The following is a 19749-nucleotide window of genomic DNA, read 5'->3' as shown; positions in this document are numbered from 1 at the left end:
GTCAGATTTTATCATTTCATTGGCTGATTTCACATGGAATGTCCCATATCTCATATCTCAAAACTAATGTATTCATTGAGTTGAAGTCGAGCGATTGTGGTATCCATTACACAATTCCTCTTATCGTAATTCAGCGTCTGAGAAACATGTCATCCAAATAGCAGTATAGGATCATGAGTAGTTAATTATAAAGAAATTAAATAGGATATTATGGAGAGACAGAATAGAGATATTCTTTTTCCATCGTCATGAGAAGAAAAACAAAATATTTTTCGAAGTTCATCAAATACAGTAGAGCGTCGATTATCGGAACGTCGGTCAACCGAACGACCGCTTAACCGAACTGTGTACTCGCTCGCACTTGTTACTCTCCCACCCTACCGTCCATCATCCCCCTCACTCCCAAACCAAGTTTCCCACAGTAGTCGCCGCACTGAGCCACCGCTGGCGGAACATTGCTTCTAATGGGGCTTTCATAAGGCGCTGCTGACCGGCCAAGCCGCTGTTTTTGTGAATAAATTTACTGTACAGTACTTCTTTTTGGCAAATAAACATGTACAGTTCGATTATCCGAACAAACCAGTTTTCCGAACACCCATGTCCCCCAATTACTTCGGATAATCGACGCTCTACTGTACTAATGGTATTGTTAGAAATGCCATTCAAACTGTTGAAACATGCAAGAAAGAATAGATTGCATTCCTCTCGCTACAAAATGTTGTAAACTACAAATATACTATTGAAATTGTAAATTGCATGTTCTTACAGTTAAACATTTTCAAATTCATGACTAGCTATCAGCTTGTTTAATTAAACTTATCGTTGGTTAACTACTGCTTTTATGATGATAATCACAGTCGAAAATATATAAAACAGGTTTTAAGAAAACAGTTTTTATTTTATCTCTAGAATGATATCCATCAGCGATACCAATGTGGGTAGAAACAGCATTCTTTCCTCCTGAGCAAGTGAACGGGAGAACTTCTCCAAAGCGACTGAAGTAGCTGCAAGAATGTTGCTATTTCGAATTGTACTTTACATAAATGCCGAGTCTAATTGTTTCTTCTGGTGGAGACTACTCTAGAACAAGGACGAAGTTTTAATGTTAATAATTTAGTTTCCGTGATTGTATGCAGCTTGTACGTTCAAAATCATTGGATGTACTTCAACTCCGGAAATAAATTATTATGAAATACCCAGTGCTGCAGTCCTAAAAGTTTCGCAGTGTATAAATTGTTTTGTGAACATCTATGATTAGCATAAAAGACATATATAACGACACAGAAGGTATTTTTTAAATAAAAAACTGAGCAATGTAAAATGCATGCCCAATTAAAATATAAAGGCAACAATAATATTTTATACCATAAGAAAAATTACGCTCTTCTTTTGTACTCCTTAGACAAATCACTTCATTAACAAACTAAATCGACGTAGGTACGCAAAAGGAACCAGTTCACTGCTAAAAGAAATAGAGAAATAATTAATAAAATTGTGATGAGGAGTAGTTGAAAATACTTATATCACAGTTAAACAAAGCTTTCGTACTGATAGTGTTCACTGATCAAAACAGTACAAACTTGAACAATGATAGAGCTGAAGTAATCTTTCAATTTTTCTCTTTCTCTTCACCTCTCTTTATCTCTTGGATCGCAGAATAGTAATATAAAAAGCATTTTCTCGATGTAAAAGAAAGTTGATAGCTTATAGCAACTTTATCATTGGAGTCATGCCACGATTTAAATAAATACCTAAACAAATATATACGAAACAAAAATACTGTACCTTTGAAGCAGAAGGTATACTCTAATAACTAACATTAAGCAAGAGGGTATATGGTATATACAGTGGCGTATTTAGGGGGCTATTGGGCTCAAGGCTTATGTTTAGAATTGCCCCTCCATTTTCATACCTACAAAAAACCAGTTAAAACATTAAAACGTGCAGTTTTACTATATGGATTCATAGTATAGGTAGTAGTAGAAGCAGCAACGGGCCTTAGAAGCCCCACAAAAGTTCGTTGGGTTCCGTTCTCGACATAAAATGGGCATGTTGCTGAATCGTCGAACTTTTCGCGTCTTGCAAATAGTACCCACTTCCACATATCTTTTCTCGGATTAAATATAGCTTACTGCCAAACTTATACACCTAAACTTCACATAAGAACTCCAAATCATCATTTCTCCTATAAATTTTCCTAATTTTTATTAAAAAACGGAGGAGTAACTCTAAACTTAACCCGGGCTCAAGCCCCCCACGAAATAAATTTGTTAGTTTTTTGCATTCCACGTTCAACAATAATCCGTTTTATCATTTCTAAGAATTGCATTGATTTTCCATTTTCTTATGCTCTTTGTTCAGAAATAATACTGTATTTGTCAAATTTCATTCCATGTAAGAACTGCGTTTTTTCTTTCTTTCTTTCTTTCGTCCATTCTACTCCTCTGTTTCTTTTTCTTAGTTGTTACTTTCTCTCGTTTCTCCTATCATACTTTCTACCGCTGTTAGTTGTGATTCAAGCCGGCCATCGTCAGTAACACCAAAACTAAGAGGGGCGGAAACTTTGCACGGATATCAATATAACGGGACTTCAGTTATTATAGCAAAAGAATATTTACATCGTTTAGTTATAAATAAAAGTAAATGTTTGAATTAAAGAAAATAAAGAGGGGGAATAAGTAGCCCGGGAAATGAGGTAGGCCAAGTGGATACTTCCTTTTTCTTCTAGAAATAGAATAAAAGGTTAGATTTACTGCTAAATTTTTGCACATAAGATTCACCAGTCTGCAATTCTTGCCATTAAAACTTCAATTTATGCGTAAATTAAAATATATTTAATTCTCTAGCTCAGGTAGGCAATTGTGTTCTGCTTTCCTGTGTTGTACATAGCCACCCCCGAAACAAAATTCTAAATACCCACTGGCTGTTACCCTTGACTCTAGCCATATGTGTACCGTAAATGCAAACTTGAGATACTGATTGCTTTCTTTCATCAATAAGTGTATAGTTTGCTTGTGTTCAATTACGGTATATACCAGTAATCATACCTCGGAAAGCAATTTAGGCACTGTATACCGCAAATGAGTGACTGGAAGTGTTCAATTTTGATACCAATCGATTTCTTTCATAAATACATGTTGACTGATAGATTGCACGTGCGCAATCGCGGGTTATACTTCACCTCCGGAAATTGAATTATTCCATTTTAATTGACAAATTCTTATAAATGTTCAAGTCTAAATAATTAACTAAAAACAAAAAAAATCTCGAAATCTTTCTGAAGTTTACAAGAAGCTCGTAGTGGAAATGTTACAACGCAATCAAATTTATCACATGACGCCACAAGAAATCAAATCAAAAGACAACTTCTGTTACTTTACATCGCAACGTCACCATTTCGTTTTTCACCCTTGACAAATATGCTTCCACTTTTTAACAACAGATGGCACTTGAAACTCACCAGAAGAAACGTCAGCCTTTACTCTCTTTTTTTCGCTGTTCATTATTCGCGTCTAAAAAGGCAAATTACCACTACCAACCAGCTAAGTGAAGATAGCAACAAAAGCTAGCTGGGTTTCAAAGGAACTCAGGCGCCGTCTCTGTTTAAAATAGGCCTCGTAATTAATTTGAATGTTCTAATTAAAACACCGTCAAGATATTGTGTCGTTAGGAAAAAAGTTTTTTTTCCTATACTTTTTATCTGAGATGACATGGCTGTAATCAAAGTTAAGAATCTTATTCCTTTTTTTTTTCTTAATCTTCTTCGTCTTTCTTAAACCATTATTTTCATGTTTTCTTCCGTGCTTCTTGGCTCAGATGAAAAATAAAGGATTTCGTTAAGTAACGGGGGAAAAAGTTATTTGTAATACGATAAGAGAATTAATCAACGCTATTTTGTAGCATAGTTAAGATACGAGGAAAAGAATATTTACTTAAGACTGTCATAGAAAACAACCCTTTACAGTAAAAAAATTAATTATTACAGAGAAGCAGACTTGAGATCGTAGCCAGGAGCAAAATTCAGAACAATCTGTATTTTTAATATCAAATTTTAGATATTGTCATAATTTTGACAAAGTTTACTGCAGCAAGAATAGCTCTGTGTCTTCCTGATTTACGATTTTTGGACAGCTAGAAACTTTAATTACAGCAGCTCATTAAGTAATACTTATTTTTAATATTATGGTTTTATGACGGTCTTTGGTTATAGTACGGTACATTAATTAACAGCTGTATTCCGTTAAGTTAGAATAGGGCTCTCCAACCTACGCTACGGCCAGCAAAATCATTTCAATCTGAGCAGGAAATTGTTATATGACTGTTTGAAAAACATAAATTTACATCTTCCCGATGCGAGATATACATGTATTCTGTTTACAAGGACTTTTCCAAAATCTTCGAAAGACTGTTGGTAAGAGATATTGGTCGGAGGTCCGTAAAGAAGTATTCGATTTCTCTTGTTTAGATAGTAATATGATATGCTTAATTTTCCATGTAATGGGTATGTGACTGGAGTATAGATTGGCTATGAAAATATCGGCCAAGAATTTGAAAAGATTGGAGGCGGGGCTTTTAGATGTTGGGAGATGATGTGATCCGGACCAGGCGAGGAGTTTTGAAGCGTCTGGTGCTTTTTTCCACTTGTGATGGTAATAGGGGTCCAGAAGAAGATTAATCGATACAGGATCACATCTCTTATATCGGCTTCAAAAGGCTTTTCATAGCGAGAAATAAAAGGTTTGATGTCGTTCACTTGCAATTGAATATTTGCATGTATCAGAAGCATGGCTAGTGGTTCTTGATATTTATGTACTAGTGCATTTGCTAAGTGGTTGATTTAAGCCTGTTCAGTTGGTTGTAATACTCCATCTGTTTGATCCGGGATGTTGATTGTAATTGATTGTTTGTAATGATATAGAACAGTTCTCCAGAATTGGCTTATCTTGGTGTGGTAAAGAGTGAAAATTGCAAGGATGTTATAAAATAGAGGATCTGCCCATACGTATCTTCATCATATGAACTCAGTGAAGCCGAAAAAACAATCGAGCATCGTCTGAGCCGGCACGTCTGATTGGCTACTCTCGTTTCCGCCATGATTGTTGGCTCGAAACATTGCGATCTTAGTAGCGCGGAGTGGGCAGAGTAGGTGTGGCAAAGCTGTGACGTATGGCTTCACGATTTTGTTGTATGGGCAGATCGTCTATTTTATAACATCCTTGGTAAATTGTAACCAGAAAAGTATAAAATTTATTCTTCTTGAATTCGATATGGTTAACTAATTTCAGTTTCTATTTTGTCTAGAATTAGTTTGAGAACCAATTATTTGTTTTCGTGATATATGTATAGAATCATTTTTGTCTGGCTTTAACAACGATCGAATATGGAATGCGTTGCAACTGGGCATAGATGACCAAATTTAGTATTTCCTACGTAGAGTTTATCGGCTTCACAAATTGTTTTGGTTATAAAGTTGATGTTCTCTTTTACGGATGTAGGTGTACAAGAAGTTTACAAATTGAAGCAATCATCTTTGAATACGTGGTTTGTAATTTTCCCAGCGTTCCTGAAGTTCTTTATGTATTTTGTTACTGGCATGGTGATAAGATTTTGAAGAGTGACAATTATACTTAAATTATCAGATGGAAAATTTTATGTCGTTGATATAGTATTAGGATGGTATTTCAGTATTCAAGTACCGAAAATTTTTATCAGATTTTCTGTTAACTTCCCCTGAATGTTGTGTACGTTGCGTATGTCTTAGTTTTCAGACGAATGAGTGCTATTCAATTTGTGTCGTTGTCAGTGATGCTAGTTTGAGGGAAATTTCCCACGGCGGCGTAAGGAAATTTAGCAAAGAATTTTAAAGGAGGGAAAAGGGGAGATTTTACGAATATGAGATAAAATGTAGGGAAATTTAGCTTTTCAACAAATTTTATATTACTAAGCATTGTGGCACTATGACGAAAGACGGTGGCATTCTTTCCAGAATCTCCCACACAAGGTGACCACCTTTTCTTTTCCCACAATCTTCCGCGGCCTGGCTTGAAGATGTCATTATACAAGATAATATTGAATTAATAGCAGAAGATCAAAAGCACAAATCTATGTTGTGGAGATATGAGCACAGTATAATAATAATAGCTACGCAATAATGCTCTATTTAAACAATGATATATAACTGAGGGAAATTTTAACTTGAGGACTTAGCATCACTGGTCATTGTAGAAGCCGTCCGTTGAGGGTACTGATTGGGTCATCCATGAGAGTGGGTTGTTAGGAAAGTTGTATGTTGCTTTTTGGTTCATTATAGAACGTATCTAGCAAGGTTGAAGAGTCGATTTGGTCAAAATAGGCATGGTAGTTTATTCTGAAAGACTTCCGGTATGGGCACAGTAGAGAAAGTGAAATTAGTAGAGTACAACCCCTCAAATCCGAAAACCCGGCAAATCCGAACACGTTCTCAGGAGAAAAAAAATAACTACAGCTGGAAAATGAAAAAGAAAAAAAAAAGATTTAATCATACAAATTTAGTTTTTTTTAAGGTTTTAATATTTTTAGATTTAATGCTTATTCTAAATCATTATCTAATCATATTCTTACAAGAAGACAGTTATAGATATGCGACAATCATTTTGGACATCAGCGTACACCCGCCAGTCAAGGTCACTACCCTTTCGACCACTGAGCCATCCTGTCTAACCTCAGTCGTTGTTTTACCGCCAATTCAGTGACGAAATAAGTACGTAATATTATTTCCCGGGTAATCCGAACCCCCCGAAATCCGAACAGGCTTCAGCCCCAATTAGTTCGGATTTGAGGGGTTGTACTGTATAGCCGTTCCTCCAGATTTAGACGTCCGATCATTTCCTATAAAACGATAACAAGTAATGTGTATTTTAATTTTCTTTTGAGTTTCGTTAACAACACCTCTATCCATGGAATGATCTTCAAGAAAACGAATTACATCATAGATTTTGTAGATTGATGTAAAACAATTTAAGAAATGTAGTTGGCTTTGTAGAGTTGTTCCTGGTATTATTGCAGTTCATGTTGGTCCTGCAAGTTTGGATGGATTAACTACTATCGTGGGTCTTTTATTTGCCTAAGTAGATGTAAGTTCCGTCTAATTTGGAAATATTGATCTGTGGTAGCAATAGCTGTTTCGATGGAAGCATAAGTGTTTGCGTTTTAGTAGGCTTGAATGACATCAAAAGAACAACACGAGCAATAGTAAAATTGATAAGGTTTGAAATATCTTCAGCTGCTTAGCTAATAATCTTAGGTAGTTCCAGGCCCGTATCCAGGGGGGTCTAGGGGGGCCGCCCCCCCTCTAACTTTTTGCTGGCCCCCTAAAAGTTTTAGAGTAGGCTTGCAAAAGAACTATAATATGGTGATGAACTCTCATATGGTTGGATCGGGCCCCCCCTAACTTCAGCCGGGCCCCCCCTACATTTTGGGGCTGGCTACGGGCCTGGGTAGATCATCGAAAGAATGAGGAGCATTGATTGAAGTACTAATTGATGGGTGGTCGCTGTTAATGTTCTGTTCATTGTAAGAATCATAATGGTGACACACGATCTTCGTATCGGACTGTATGTATATATATCGGACTACTGACATGAAGATTCATATTGAATGCGTTCAAGTGTGCAAACATATCTACTATGTAGGCTGCAATAAACAACTAAGGGAAGTTATTCAACTGATGATACGGAAATTTAATGTCGCTCATATAGTCGTATTTCCTCATTTAACTCAAGAATCACTGCATTTTTCCTCCTCTGGATAACCAACGCACTTCTGTACGCAAAAGTAAATGTGTATAATGCCTACGACTTTTTTCGTACAACGTTGAGAAGATTCTGTAATTCAGAGGGCGAGATTTGATAAATTTTATAATTTTAACTACCTCATAAAGTATATTCTATATTTTTTAATGATTATAGCCAGGGACGTCATTTATGGATAGCAGGGGCAATTACCCCCTAAGTTTGAGAAAAGCATGCTTTTTTAATAAATTGTAAACTAATATAATAGAACATGAAACATGAAACTCTTATGTTGATGGACAATCCTTCCCTCTCCTCCTTTCCTGACAAAAATCCGATAAGACGCTGATTTTTGTAGTCATTCCATTTCACACTAGGTGCCGCTTTCTTCACTTAAGGAATAAGTCCAGATTTCAAACCTGACATAGCACACGCACAATCTGTAGTCAGTGCCACATCTTTCTTCCACAAATTAGAATTGACAAACCTGACATAGCAGCTTGCACAGTAATATTAAAGATCAAGGTAAACAATGGGAATAATAGCATTTTCGAACTTGAAGCAATTCTTGAATAGGGGCTTAAGGAGTCAGAACTTAATTCAATGAATTTCGTCTTTTTCAAAGAATGATCACTACCAGCTATTTTTTTTTATTTTATTGACATATGAAATGCTTCCAATCTGAAGGAATTTAAAGGGATCATTACTCCATCAACTATTTGTATCGCTAGGATATTTTTTGTGTATTTGCTGATATTTTTATCTATCTAAATACGAGCAAAGATACAGTACATAAACACACATTATATATGTGTATATTTATGTGTGTTGCTTCAGAACTTTCATTCATTAAGAAATTAAATAATAACTGTGATTTCAAAGATATGAAGTAGCAGGCCCGTATCCAGGAGAGTCTAGGGGGACCCCCTAAAATTTTGCTGGCTCCCTAAAATTTTCACGATAGGCTTGCAAATGAATTATAATATGGTGATGAACTATAATATGGTTGTATCGGGCCCCTCTAACTTCAGCCGTCCCCCACCCTTAAATTTTTGGGCTGGCTACCAGCCTGTGTAGTAGCCAAACTATATTTTGGATTTTAAATACAAACATTAAACATATTCTTCAGCTTCATCGATCAATGTTGATAAATTCTCAAATAAGGCTCCTTCTGAATTTTGCAAAATATATTTTGCCGTAAAAGAATCGAAATTGAAAAGCTATTTTTGTTGTTATACAGAATAAGATTTCAAAAGTTTACAATTGTTACTGAAAAAGAATGCTGTCACCCATTTCGAACATTTTAAAAGCACATAATTTCTAACATATTGAAATTTCATTTTATTATCAATAGCATGAAACCTTGCAAATAGTTGTAAATTTCCATAACTGTTCATCAAAAGGACTAACCAAAGGTAGTTTTGTAAAGCTTAACAAAAAGAGTCCAAAATAAGCTTGTGGCAAACAGCTATTATTTGTCAAAGAATACATAATGATAGCTTTCGGCTGTTGCAATGGTCTGTGCAAGCAGTTTGATAAAATTTAAGCGCACCATAACGATAAAATCTGCTTCTCTTATACGTTAAAAAAAAAAAAAAAAAAAAGGAAAAGCTTGGTGAGATGAATGTAGGAGACACCGAATTCCATTCTCGCCCCGGGCGTAGAAATCTCCAACTGCGGCTCTGCAGATAACTCATTATGTATTCCACGAATTTATTATGTTATTACTTTGAAACTCAAATTTTTTCTTTTCGACAACCATACATGAAATATTGTTCCTGAGCATACGAATATTTTTTTTTTATAATTTTTCTCTCGCCGGCTCTGACAAGTGAATATGAGTAATGTTTGCTATATGGTGATACACGTGCAAGCAATTAGATCGTGAAAGCATTGCCTTTTTCTATGTTTTCTGAGATCCACAAATTATTTATTTTAAAAACATCAAAAGCAAATGGTTGAAGAGTTCAGCCCTTTGTTAAATTTCGTCCGTGTAGATTGATTTTCTTATATTTCTTCACTCACTGGAACAGAATATTGTGTTCAATACTCTCATCACATATCACACACATTCGTTATCGAAGGACATGGAGGATCTATGGTGGAGCGCTCACCTCAGGTGCGAAGGGTTCCTGGTTTCATCCCAGGCCATGTGACTTTGTGGTGGACAACATCGTGTAGGTAGGTTTTGTCGCAGTTTCCTCCCATCTCGCTTAGCCTACAGGGAATATTCGTGGCACATAAAACTAAAAATTGTATATCATTTCATTATGTACTCAGCCAACTGTAACTAGTTTGTTATGATTACAGTGTCACCATATCCGTTTATTTGTTGGTTTTAAATGTTAACTCATCCGTTCAAAACACTTCAGTCGATCTGTAAATGTTCACATGGACTGATATAAACAATTTTCTAGTATGTTCTATTAGTATGAAAACGGAAGTAAGCGCGAAAATATTGTGGTAAAATAATGTTAATATGCAAAGTAGTTCGATTATAGCATTGAAGAATTCTCAAGAAGCTCATAAACGTAATTATCATCTGAAGTTTGTGTGCTATAGTGTTACTTTTCTAGCAAAAGTATCATAGCGCAAAACAGAGCTTTGGCTCCAAAAATAATCCTCATTTAACTTTAAGATAATCATTGCAGTGGGACATTCTTTTGTCTGTACTATCAAAGAACTTATAAAATGCTGGTTTCAAAATTTAGTATGCTTCAAATTTGGAGATGTAGGTAATAACAAACCGCGTAAATTTGTTCCATAAACTCCTTGGATTCCGTGGACCATTCAATGAGAAAGACGGAGTTAGATCAAACGTAGTACAGGATAAAATTAAAATTCTTATATAAATCAAATAAATTTAATGCAATGTTCTTAAATTGAATGATTAGAAACGATACAAATAATTTTATTCTATTTTCTTTTCTATTTTTCAGAGTTATTTGTTAAATGTGACATTTACTTATGGAGATGATGAACTAGTAGAATTCGACAGAAGAGGGGATCCTCCAGGAAGGTTAGTTGAATTCTTTGAGCCAAATTTTATTTAATAATAAACTAATTAAATTAATATTTTAGTTAAACTGTGTATTTATGTGTTACATGTATTTGTTATCTTTAGTGTTGAAATGTTGTGTGTTAAAGAAACCCGCAGGAAGAATTTTAGCATGCAGATAGTAACTTCAACTCAATTCAACTGCAAATTTATCTGGCTTCTGTGATAACCCGTTTAGCTCTTCTAACAAAGAAAAATGAATTTTATCATAAATATACAGGAAGAACCTGAAAGATGTGTACAAACTCCAGGAGGTGATTCGAAACATCAAAAGAAGACAAAAACTCCTCTTGTATGTTGTCGAATTCCGCGTCGTATATGAGCAACAGGGGTGCGAACTTGGAATCGAAACCTAAATCCTGACAATTGGAACGAAATAGAAACATGTGTATAGTGTACACCACGCGGAATTCGACAACGTTCAAAGAACTTTTTCTGTTCTTTTGATGTTACGAATCACCTGCTGAAGTATGTGCACATCTTTCTGTTTCGTTCCAACTGGTACGATTGGAGTTTCGATTCCAAACTTGGCACTACTGTCACTCGTACACGACGCGGAGTTTGAAAACATGCAAAAGAATTTTTTTGTCTTCTTTTGATGTTACGAATCAACTCCCGAAGTATGTGCACATCTTTCTGTTTCGCTCCAATTGTCAGAATTCGTGTTTCGATTCCAAGTTGGCATCTCTGTCACTCTTACGCGACGCGGACTTCGACAATATGCAAGAGGACGTTTTGTCTTCTTCCGATGTCACGTATCACCTCCCGGAGTTTGTGCACAACTTTCAGGTTCACCCTGTACATTCTGTATATTTAATATGACTATTAATTACTTATGTTAGAGTTTTACCATTGGTATTTGTTTTGTTTATTGCTCAATTATCTTGTAATATGAGCTTCAAGATTCGTTAAAATTAACTTAGACAATTAAATATAACACACTACTTACAAAAAATAACTGGGTCATTCTCAGAAATCCTTGCGATATTAGAAAAATGAAATCTTTAAGTTTAACGTCCCACGGTTATGCCGGTTAGGCTAAAGGAGACGGTGATAATGAGAAATGAGTGAAATGGTGGAATGAAGAAAGTGGGAGGAAACGGGAGAACCCCGAGAAAACCCACGAGCGCGGTGTTTGTCCACGTGGCGGGGGCTGGGATCGAACCCGGGACCCCAAGCACCAGAGGTAAACGCTCTACCACTGAGCCACCGCGCCCCCCTCTTGCGATATTAGAATCTGTAATGGACTTACCTGCGTGCTGCGACAATGACTGCTACACTGCAAGATTATTGTCCACAGGTAAGAACTACATAGTTTATTCTCTTCTATCTCTCGCCCAGCATCTACTTCTGCTGCATGTATTAGACGCGTCAGCCTGCACTTAACCTGACGTTAAATTTATATCATAATATCATAAAATATTATATCATAATATTTGATAATCGGCAAGCCAATCCAGTTGCTTCACACACAATTGCCTATTACCTAGGTATAGTAGCCACAGCACAGCATATCTGGCATTTTACCACGAATCCACACTGTAAAACCGTTAGTGTTGGGACCAAAATGTCCATGAATGTTATAATAGATCTGTGAATAAATGTGCTATCTACAACTAATATTCCAACATCTTACAAGTAAAATCCATCATCTTTACATCTACATCTTAGTAAATCAACCATCAGTATATTTCACTGTTGTAGTATGCTTTGGCACCAATAGTTATTTAGAAGATGTATACTATCACATGTCCATCCATCAGAGCCGATAGTATACTTATAGTGACCCCAGGGCCGTTTCTAACCTCCCGGCGCCCTAGGCACTTCAAATTGTTACGTCCCCCACTATTTACAGGACACCCCCTCCTTCAGTTATTACCTTGCTAGTTTTAGTTCGGGAGGGATTTTCCCTTCACTCTCTTCCTCTTTTCCCCTTCTTTGTAATCCCATCCATGTATAGGAGATTGGAATTTATTGGGCGCGCTTTTAATAATAATATATTAAACTCACCAAAAGTATATTATAATTGTTGTTTTCTTTTTTAATTCTTTCATCATGTTGATGTTTCAGTTTATCATATTGAGTGACAAGCTAGTAGTTTTAAATGGACGGAGGTTGCATTTATAAGTTTCTGGTAAATTATTATAATTAAAAAAGTGTACAAGGAATCATTTCTACAGTCTCGGCTTTTGTCTGCTAATAACAGAAAATACGTATTTTTCCTAATATTAGTACAGTTAATAGTTTGTTTTCACCCCTCAGTTATCTTCAGACAATTGTCCTTAAGTATCCTTATTTGCCAAGTAATATAAATCTCTATTTTCAATTAACAAAAGTAAAATTATACGTATCCCATTTATATTAGCCGCCGAGACCTAGTTTGTTTGTAACCAAATAGCTCAACCAGAACGGAAATGATGTTTTCTGCAACAGCGTATTTTAATTTTTTTCTCTTTTTCACCCACCAATATTTTGCGCCCCCAAATCTTTTGCGCCCTAGGCACGTTCCTAGCGTGCCTAAACGGAAAAGTGGCCCTGAGTGATGACCCTTACTTTCCGCTTCTGCAAAATAGACGGTAGGATTGATTTGGGCTAGTTGAGATTTGCATCTACCTCCATGCTGGAGAAGTCCCAAAGGTTACACTTCATACCAATATCCTTATTGAAACTCATGAACTCTTAACTGCTGCTTAACTCTTAACTGCACGTCGTTATACTCTTAACTGCTGTTTGTGTCTCCTGAAACGATTTTCACATTCGACAGGTACTCATCTCAATGGAACGAGCAAGATCGTTTTTGGTATATGTACCCAGTTACTTTCTGGTAATTAGTGTAATTATTTTTTTTAACTTAGTACACCATGTAAAATGTTCATGGTTCTATATGTAACTATTAATTAATTGATTTGGGTCTATTTTTACAACAGGTACAATATAATGAATTTTCAGAAGCTTCCAAATGGGACTTATGAATATATCCACGTAGGAGATTGGAATAATGGGAGTTTATATCTTTCGGATAGAATTCAATACACAGGGCAGGATGAACATGGCGAAGTACGCTCTGTTTGCTCCGAAGAATGCAATACTGGGTCTATAAAGGTAATGTCGATTCCTCAAATTATGTCTTTAGAACATTATTCAAGCTATAAGCTTGTTTGATGTAATTTATTGTGCATTATATATCAAGGTATGTTTACTAAGATTTCGTTTCTAGATATAATTTGTCTAGGTCGGAGATTGTATGCACTCTCAGATATGAAGTTTTCGAAAGTGTAAAAATATCTCTGGAAATATTTGTTCATACGTGTTCTGCTGCTTCTGCTTTCGCATGATCTGAAAAACAAAACAATCATAAATAACAAACTGCAAAATTGAAGAAGCAAACCTGTCTGTGATATTCTGTAGACAGGACCAGAGACCTTCAAACGCCAATGTAACTTTTAAATAATGGATTTTAAAAATATTTTTTTTCACATTGAAAATATCAACAAGGGACATTGTTTAACATACTCCGCAAGTATCATTAGGTTTACAGAGTTGCTAACCCAACATAAAATTATATCTTTTCAAATGGCACTGCGTCAGGTTATTACATATTTCAAATCAACATATTAAACGAAAATTTGAATACCACATACATTACACATCAATCGGCATACCTGAATCGCCCTGCTCTGACTCGATTAGATAACATTCATGCTTTTTAGATTGATAACATTCCTGCAACTTGTTTTATGTTTTCTACATTGTAATTCGTATGATATGTGTCAGAATGTTATGTTTATACGCATAAGCCTTCCTAAAGTGAATCTGCACTCCGGTATCAGGATTTCATTTCCTAGTGAAAGAAGTACATATTACATTAATTCATGTATGTTTCCGTAAGTTGGTATAACACGATAATTTCTATTATTGATATATCAATTCTTCAACTAATATTTATTGGGTTTAATATATAATCTACCAAATATTAACACTGTAACAATTATAATGGGAATAACGAAAGAAAATCTTTCATTTTCAATAGCACTAAGTTACATTTGCCTTTAATTACTTCTCCATTTTTGTATTAAAATTATGTACAGGGTGTTTCAAAACAACACCGACAACGTTTCGGAGGTGATTCCTGACAGCAAGATAATACAAAAAGTATAGACCAACCTGGGTTCAGAAATCCGTCATTTCGGAGTTATAGGCTGCTGAAAACATGAAAAATATAAACTTTAAAGGTCCATAGCTCCAATACCCTGCGGTACTTCCGCAATATTTTTTTGTAGAGTGAGTTTGGTTAAGGGCATATAATTTGAAGTAGCCATCAGCTACCTCTATAAAAATTATTGTGGAAGTATCGGAGGATTCTGAAATATCGATATTTGGATAAGCATACTAGTTCCTAAGTGGTCTTGACCCAACTACGGTAGGGGTGCAGTGGCTCAGTGGCAGAGCGTTCACCTCCGGTGTTTGGAGTCTCTGGTTCGATCCCAGCTCGCGCCGTGTGGACTTTGTGGTAAACAAACACCGTGCTCCTGGGTTCTCCCGTTTCCTCCCGCCTTCTTCATTCCACCATTTCACTTATCTCTCATCATCACCGTCTCCTTTTGCCTAACCAGTAAAACTTAAAGATTTCATTTCATTTCCAACTACAGTAGATCCCATAATATTAGAGCTATGTACCTTTAAAGTTAATTTTTTTCATGTTTTCGGCAGCCTATAACTCCAAAAGGAAGCATTTCTGCACCAAGGTTGATCTTTACTTTTCGTCTTATCTTGGTGTCAGGAATGACATCCGAAACGTTGTCGGTGTTGTTTTGAAACACACTGTATAAAGTATATAAATTTATTTTCAAAGCAAAAATATAATTTGGAACTTACTAAAAAAAGAAAGGGAAAGAAAGAAAAGCAAACTAGAGATGAATTTGATCATTTAAAGTGTCCTGTATTAAATATCTGCTGTGGTCTAAAAACTCATTAAGAAGTGAGATTGAAATATGTCATTTAACCGTGAAATTACTATTGCAAAATCATCAATTTGCGTTGCATTGGTACTTTTTTTTTAAACTATATTCCTCTGAGCGTGGTTCAAAGTGCAAATGTTAATCTGATTTGAATGAAGGTTAGTTTTGCTGATCAAATGACAGAAATTCTTGTGTGTAACAACAACTGTTGTATCAATTGAATTCGCATTAGGAATTCATCGTGTGTCTGATATTGATCTCATCACGAGGACGAAAGGGGAATGTAGAAGTGATGTGGCGATTGATAGCAATTACATTCCGCACTTCTAAATGCAAATTTCTGAAAACAAAAAAATAACAATACAATACGTACTTTGCATTTTTACTTTAAAATCAATTATACCTACAGAAATTGAAACGAGCATAAGCAAGATTCAACATGCATTTGTGTTTCTGTCTGTGTACTCTACAACAACTTTTATAAAATTTATCAGATTTTTATGAAACTTAGTGTCTTTTTTCTTTCACAATAAGAATTATTGCTTGGCACTGAAATCTACAAGGGGTTAAAATCTACCCAAGTTGAAAACTTTGTAGAAATATTTACACATATTATAATCATATAGCTTGTTCACTTACCCCAAAATCACAGTACATAACTATTCCAACTTTGTAATGTTTAGGCAATTTAGTTTACGAAAACTTATATATTTACCAGGGGTGCCCACAAGGGGGGCTATGACGCAAACTGCGTCATTGAAATATTTGGGGGGTTAAAAATCTATATAAATATGTTTGAGGGGGTGTAAAAATTAATCGAAAAGATTTTTTTTTCCATGGAAGAACACCTACGGATAGACAATTGAGGGGGGGGGGGTGCGTCATGGAGTTGAGGGGGGTGGGCACCACTGTATTTACTCCGTTCGTACTGACAAGAAAAACTTAAGTTACATGTGTAAATCCTGTAGTTTTTGGACTTAACGTACAACAAACGTATAACTGAAAAAGTATAGTTTATACGTACTTTCCGTATAAGTGTTCCGAATAAACGTACTTTCCATAAGAACAAAAGAACTATATATAAGCGATCATGATCTCACATACAGATGGACGTATGTAACAGATAGTTGACGTATGTAACATACGTATATGTATGTAATATATGGAAGACTGTTAGATGGCATACATCCTGCAACAGCATGATGTAACATCTAAGCAGGAAAGGTGTGTAATATATGGATAACGTATACTCCGTACTAATTTCCGTAGTAAACATAAGGATTCCGTATATTTGTACAGTATACCGCTATCAACGGATTTTTCTCATTGCGTGTGACCATTAGTTTGGAAAACAAATAGTCTGAAGAACTACTTGGTAGATTACTATCAATTTTGACCAGTATGTAGAAGTTCAAAATTTAGGAATCGAGATCGTTGGTGCAGATAATATTCAAATTGGAAGTATTAAAATTAAATCATTTCCAGTTTTTACGTTGATCACTATATAGAAAAGATAAGAGATAGCAAGAAGCATTTTAGGAGAAATCGATTTATTGTTCTAAGAATTGGTACCATCTTCTCTCTTAGCCCTCTATTCAAACCGGAAGTGGCAGGAGTAAACTACTTCCGATTTTAACTTTGATTGTTATAGAGTAAAAATGGTAAATAGATAACAAGAAACGATTTTTTTTTTTCGAGTCAAGTAAGCGTCTTATGAACACATTCCATCTCCACTTTAATCTTTCTGCTAAAACCTAAAGATGCTAAAATCAAACGCTTCCGGTTTTAACGTTGACTGCTATAGAGTAAACACGATAAGAGACAGGGGGAAATGGCTTCCTCTAATCAATGAAGCGTCCCAAGATTACATTTCATGTCCACTCTAATATCTTAACTAAAACCGGAAGTGGTAGAAATCTAATACTACTTCCGGTTTCAATATTGAAAATATATGACATCATACAAACTAAATCCTTTACGTCGTGTACATGTGCTAATACTACTTGTTTAAAAGAAGTAAACATAATGGGCCTTACGCAGAATCGTTCTGACGCGTGATTTGTGCCAAACTAAAGACATCGACTAACCTATGTTTCCTGCAGTAGTCAGACCTTTAGTATGAAGCTAATCATACGTCAAAACGACACTGCATAAGGTCCAATATAATTATGTTATTGTAAGCAGTGGCGTATGTAGGATTTTGATTAGGGGGCCCATGCACAACACGTGAATATGCACTTATATTTTTCCTTTTGGGTGCCGACAAATTTTAATGAAGTTGTGCGTATAACAAATTTATTTCGGGGAGGCTTGAGCCCGATAGCCTCCTAAATACGCCACTGTTAGTAGGCCCATTTCTTTTCCCTTCTTCGGTTGTGTATAACTTCCCCAACATTTAGTTAAAAATATATATGAAATTATATCATAAGAAAAGAACAAATGCTGAATTTTAGTCCTGTCAACCCAGTTAACAACAAATGTCGAAATTCAAAATGGTGGACCGGAACATGTTAGTTTATATTCAACATAATAAACGCCTGAAATATTGGTTTATTTGAAGTTATCTAGGTATCATTGACAAAGATTTTATTGGAATTACAATATTTTAGAAATATTGTAGCATTCACAGTGAAAAAATACTGAAATACATGAAAGAAACACAAAATTCAAGAATAGTTTTTATTTTATTTGGAAACAAAGGTATAATGGGTTCATAGTCTATGCAAATCACTTTTAGTACGTGATTACTAGGTGTATTAATTGAAAACACGAATACAATACTATAAAAACTGGAAAAAATTGCAAGAACACGTAGGTCGGCAACACTGTATCTCATGTATGGATGAGATAGCATCCAAAAGTTACTTCATAATTCAATGCAAAAGAAATCAGCTTGTATAAATAACGATCTAAAGAAATATGATTTTTTAAATATCAACATTTTGAGAGAAAAAATAAACCGTAATAAATCTGAAAGTGCAAATTCCTTCTAATACACATTTCCTCAATTTGCACCTAAATCCCATGTACGATGGCAATGCTCGCTAGTACGATGATTGTTCAAGTCCCCGATGTTTGACATTTGTCATAAACACAATGGAAGTTTCTAAAGGCTCGATAAGCAAAATCCACCTTACTGTGGTAATTGTATAGGCCTTAATTTCTTTTATTTGCTTATTGAAACTTACGAATTTACTCATATAAGGAACTAGCAGAATGCTCGTTCTTTTGGACATCAGGGCTGAATTTGAATTTAAACGGTATCGGTAGTATCACTGTTCATCTCAGCGACTTGGAAAACTACAGATTCGACACTAATATCGGTCATTTTCGATCATTTTAAATATCTCCCCTCCCCGACCCCTAAGTTGCACCGTCAAAGTGAAATGATACCTATGTAGAAAATTTAATCGAGAGCGGTCGGTTGATTAAAGAGTTGTAAGTCACACACGTAGTCACTTTCATTTTTAAGTATTTTATATATCTTTACCTCTCCCCTCCTCTAAGTTCCACCCTCAAATTGAAATGATAAAAATCATTCTAGGTCCAAACCTCATCTATGTGGCAAATTTGATCGAAGTCGGTCGCGTGCTTCAAGAGTTATTAAGTTTCAAATATTATTATATATTCCCCCTCCTCTAAGTTGTGCTGTCAAAGTGAAATGATAAAAGCTAGCCCAGGCCCGAATCTCATCTATGATGAAAATTTGATGGATATCAGTTCGGTGCTTTATTTATTTTTATACATTTTCCCCCTCCCCCGAAATGCACCGTCAAAGTGAAATGATAGAAACCATCCCACGCCCAAACCTCATCTATGTTAAAAACTTTGAAATCGGTCGGGTGGTTAAAGAGTTTTTAAGTCACAAACGTAGTCTCTTTCATTTTTATGTACTTTATATATCTCCCCCTCCTCTACGTTGTACCATCAAAGTGAAATGATAGAAACCATCTCAGGCCCTAAC

General features: G+C 35.5%; 1 protein-coding gene across 1 annotated transcript in view; it reads left to right on the top strand.

Annotated features, from left to right (window-relative positions):
- Window positions 1-19749, top strand: part of LOC145664426 (metabotropic glutamate receptor 1-like) — a 469806-nt gene that overhangs the window by 392250 nt on the left and 57807 nt on the right. Inside the window, exons 5-6 of the mRNA XM_081731111.1 lie at window positions 10709-10788; window positions 13755-13929. Coding sequence (XP_081587237.1) covers window positions 10709-10788; window positions 13755-13929 — 255 coding nt within the window. The remainder of the gene's footprint in view (window positions 1-10708; window positions 10789-13754; window positions 13930-19749) is intronic.

Source organism: Thermobia domestica, chromosome 1 (assembly GCF_964235325.1).
Source record: "Thermobia domestica chromosome 1, izTheDome1.hap1.1, whole genome shotgun sequence".
NCBI lineage: Eukaryota > Metazoa > Arthropoda > Insecta > Zygentoma > Lepismatidae > Thermobia > Thermobia domestica.
This window is presented reverse-complemented; position numbering and strand designations above follow the sequence as displayed.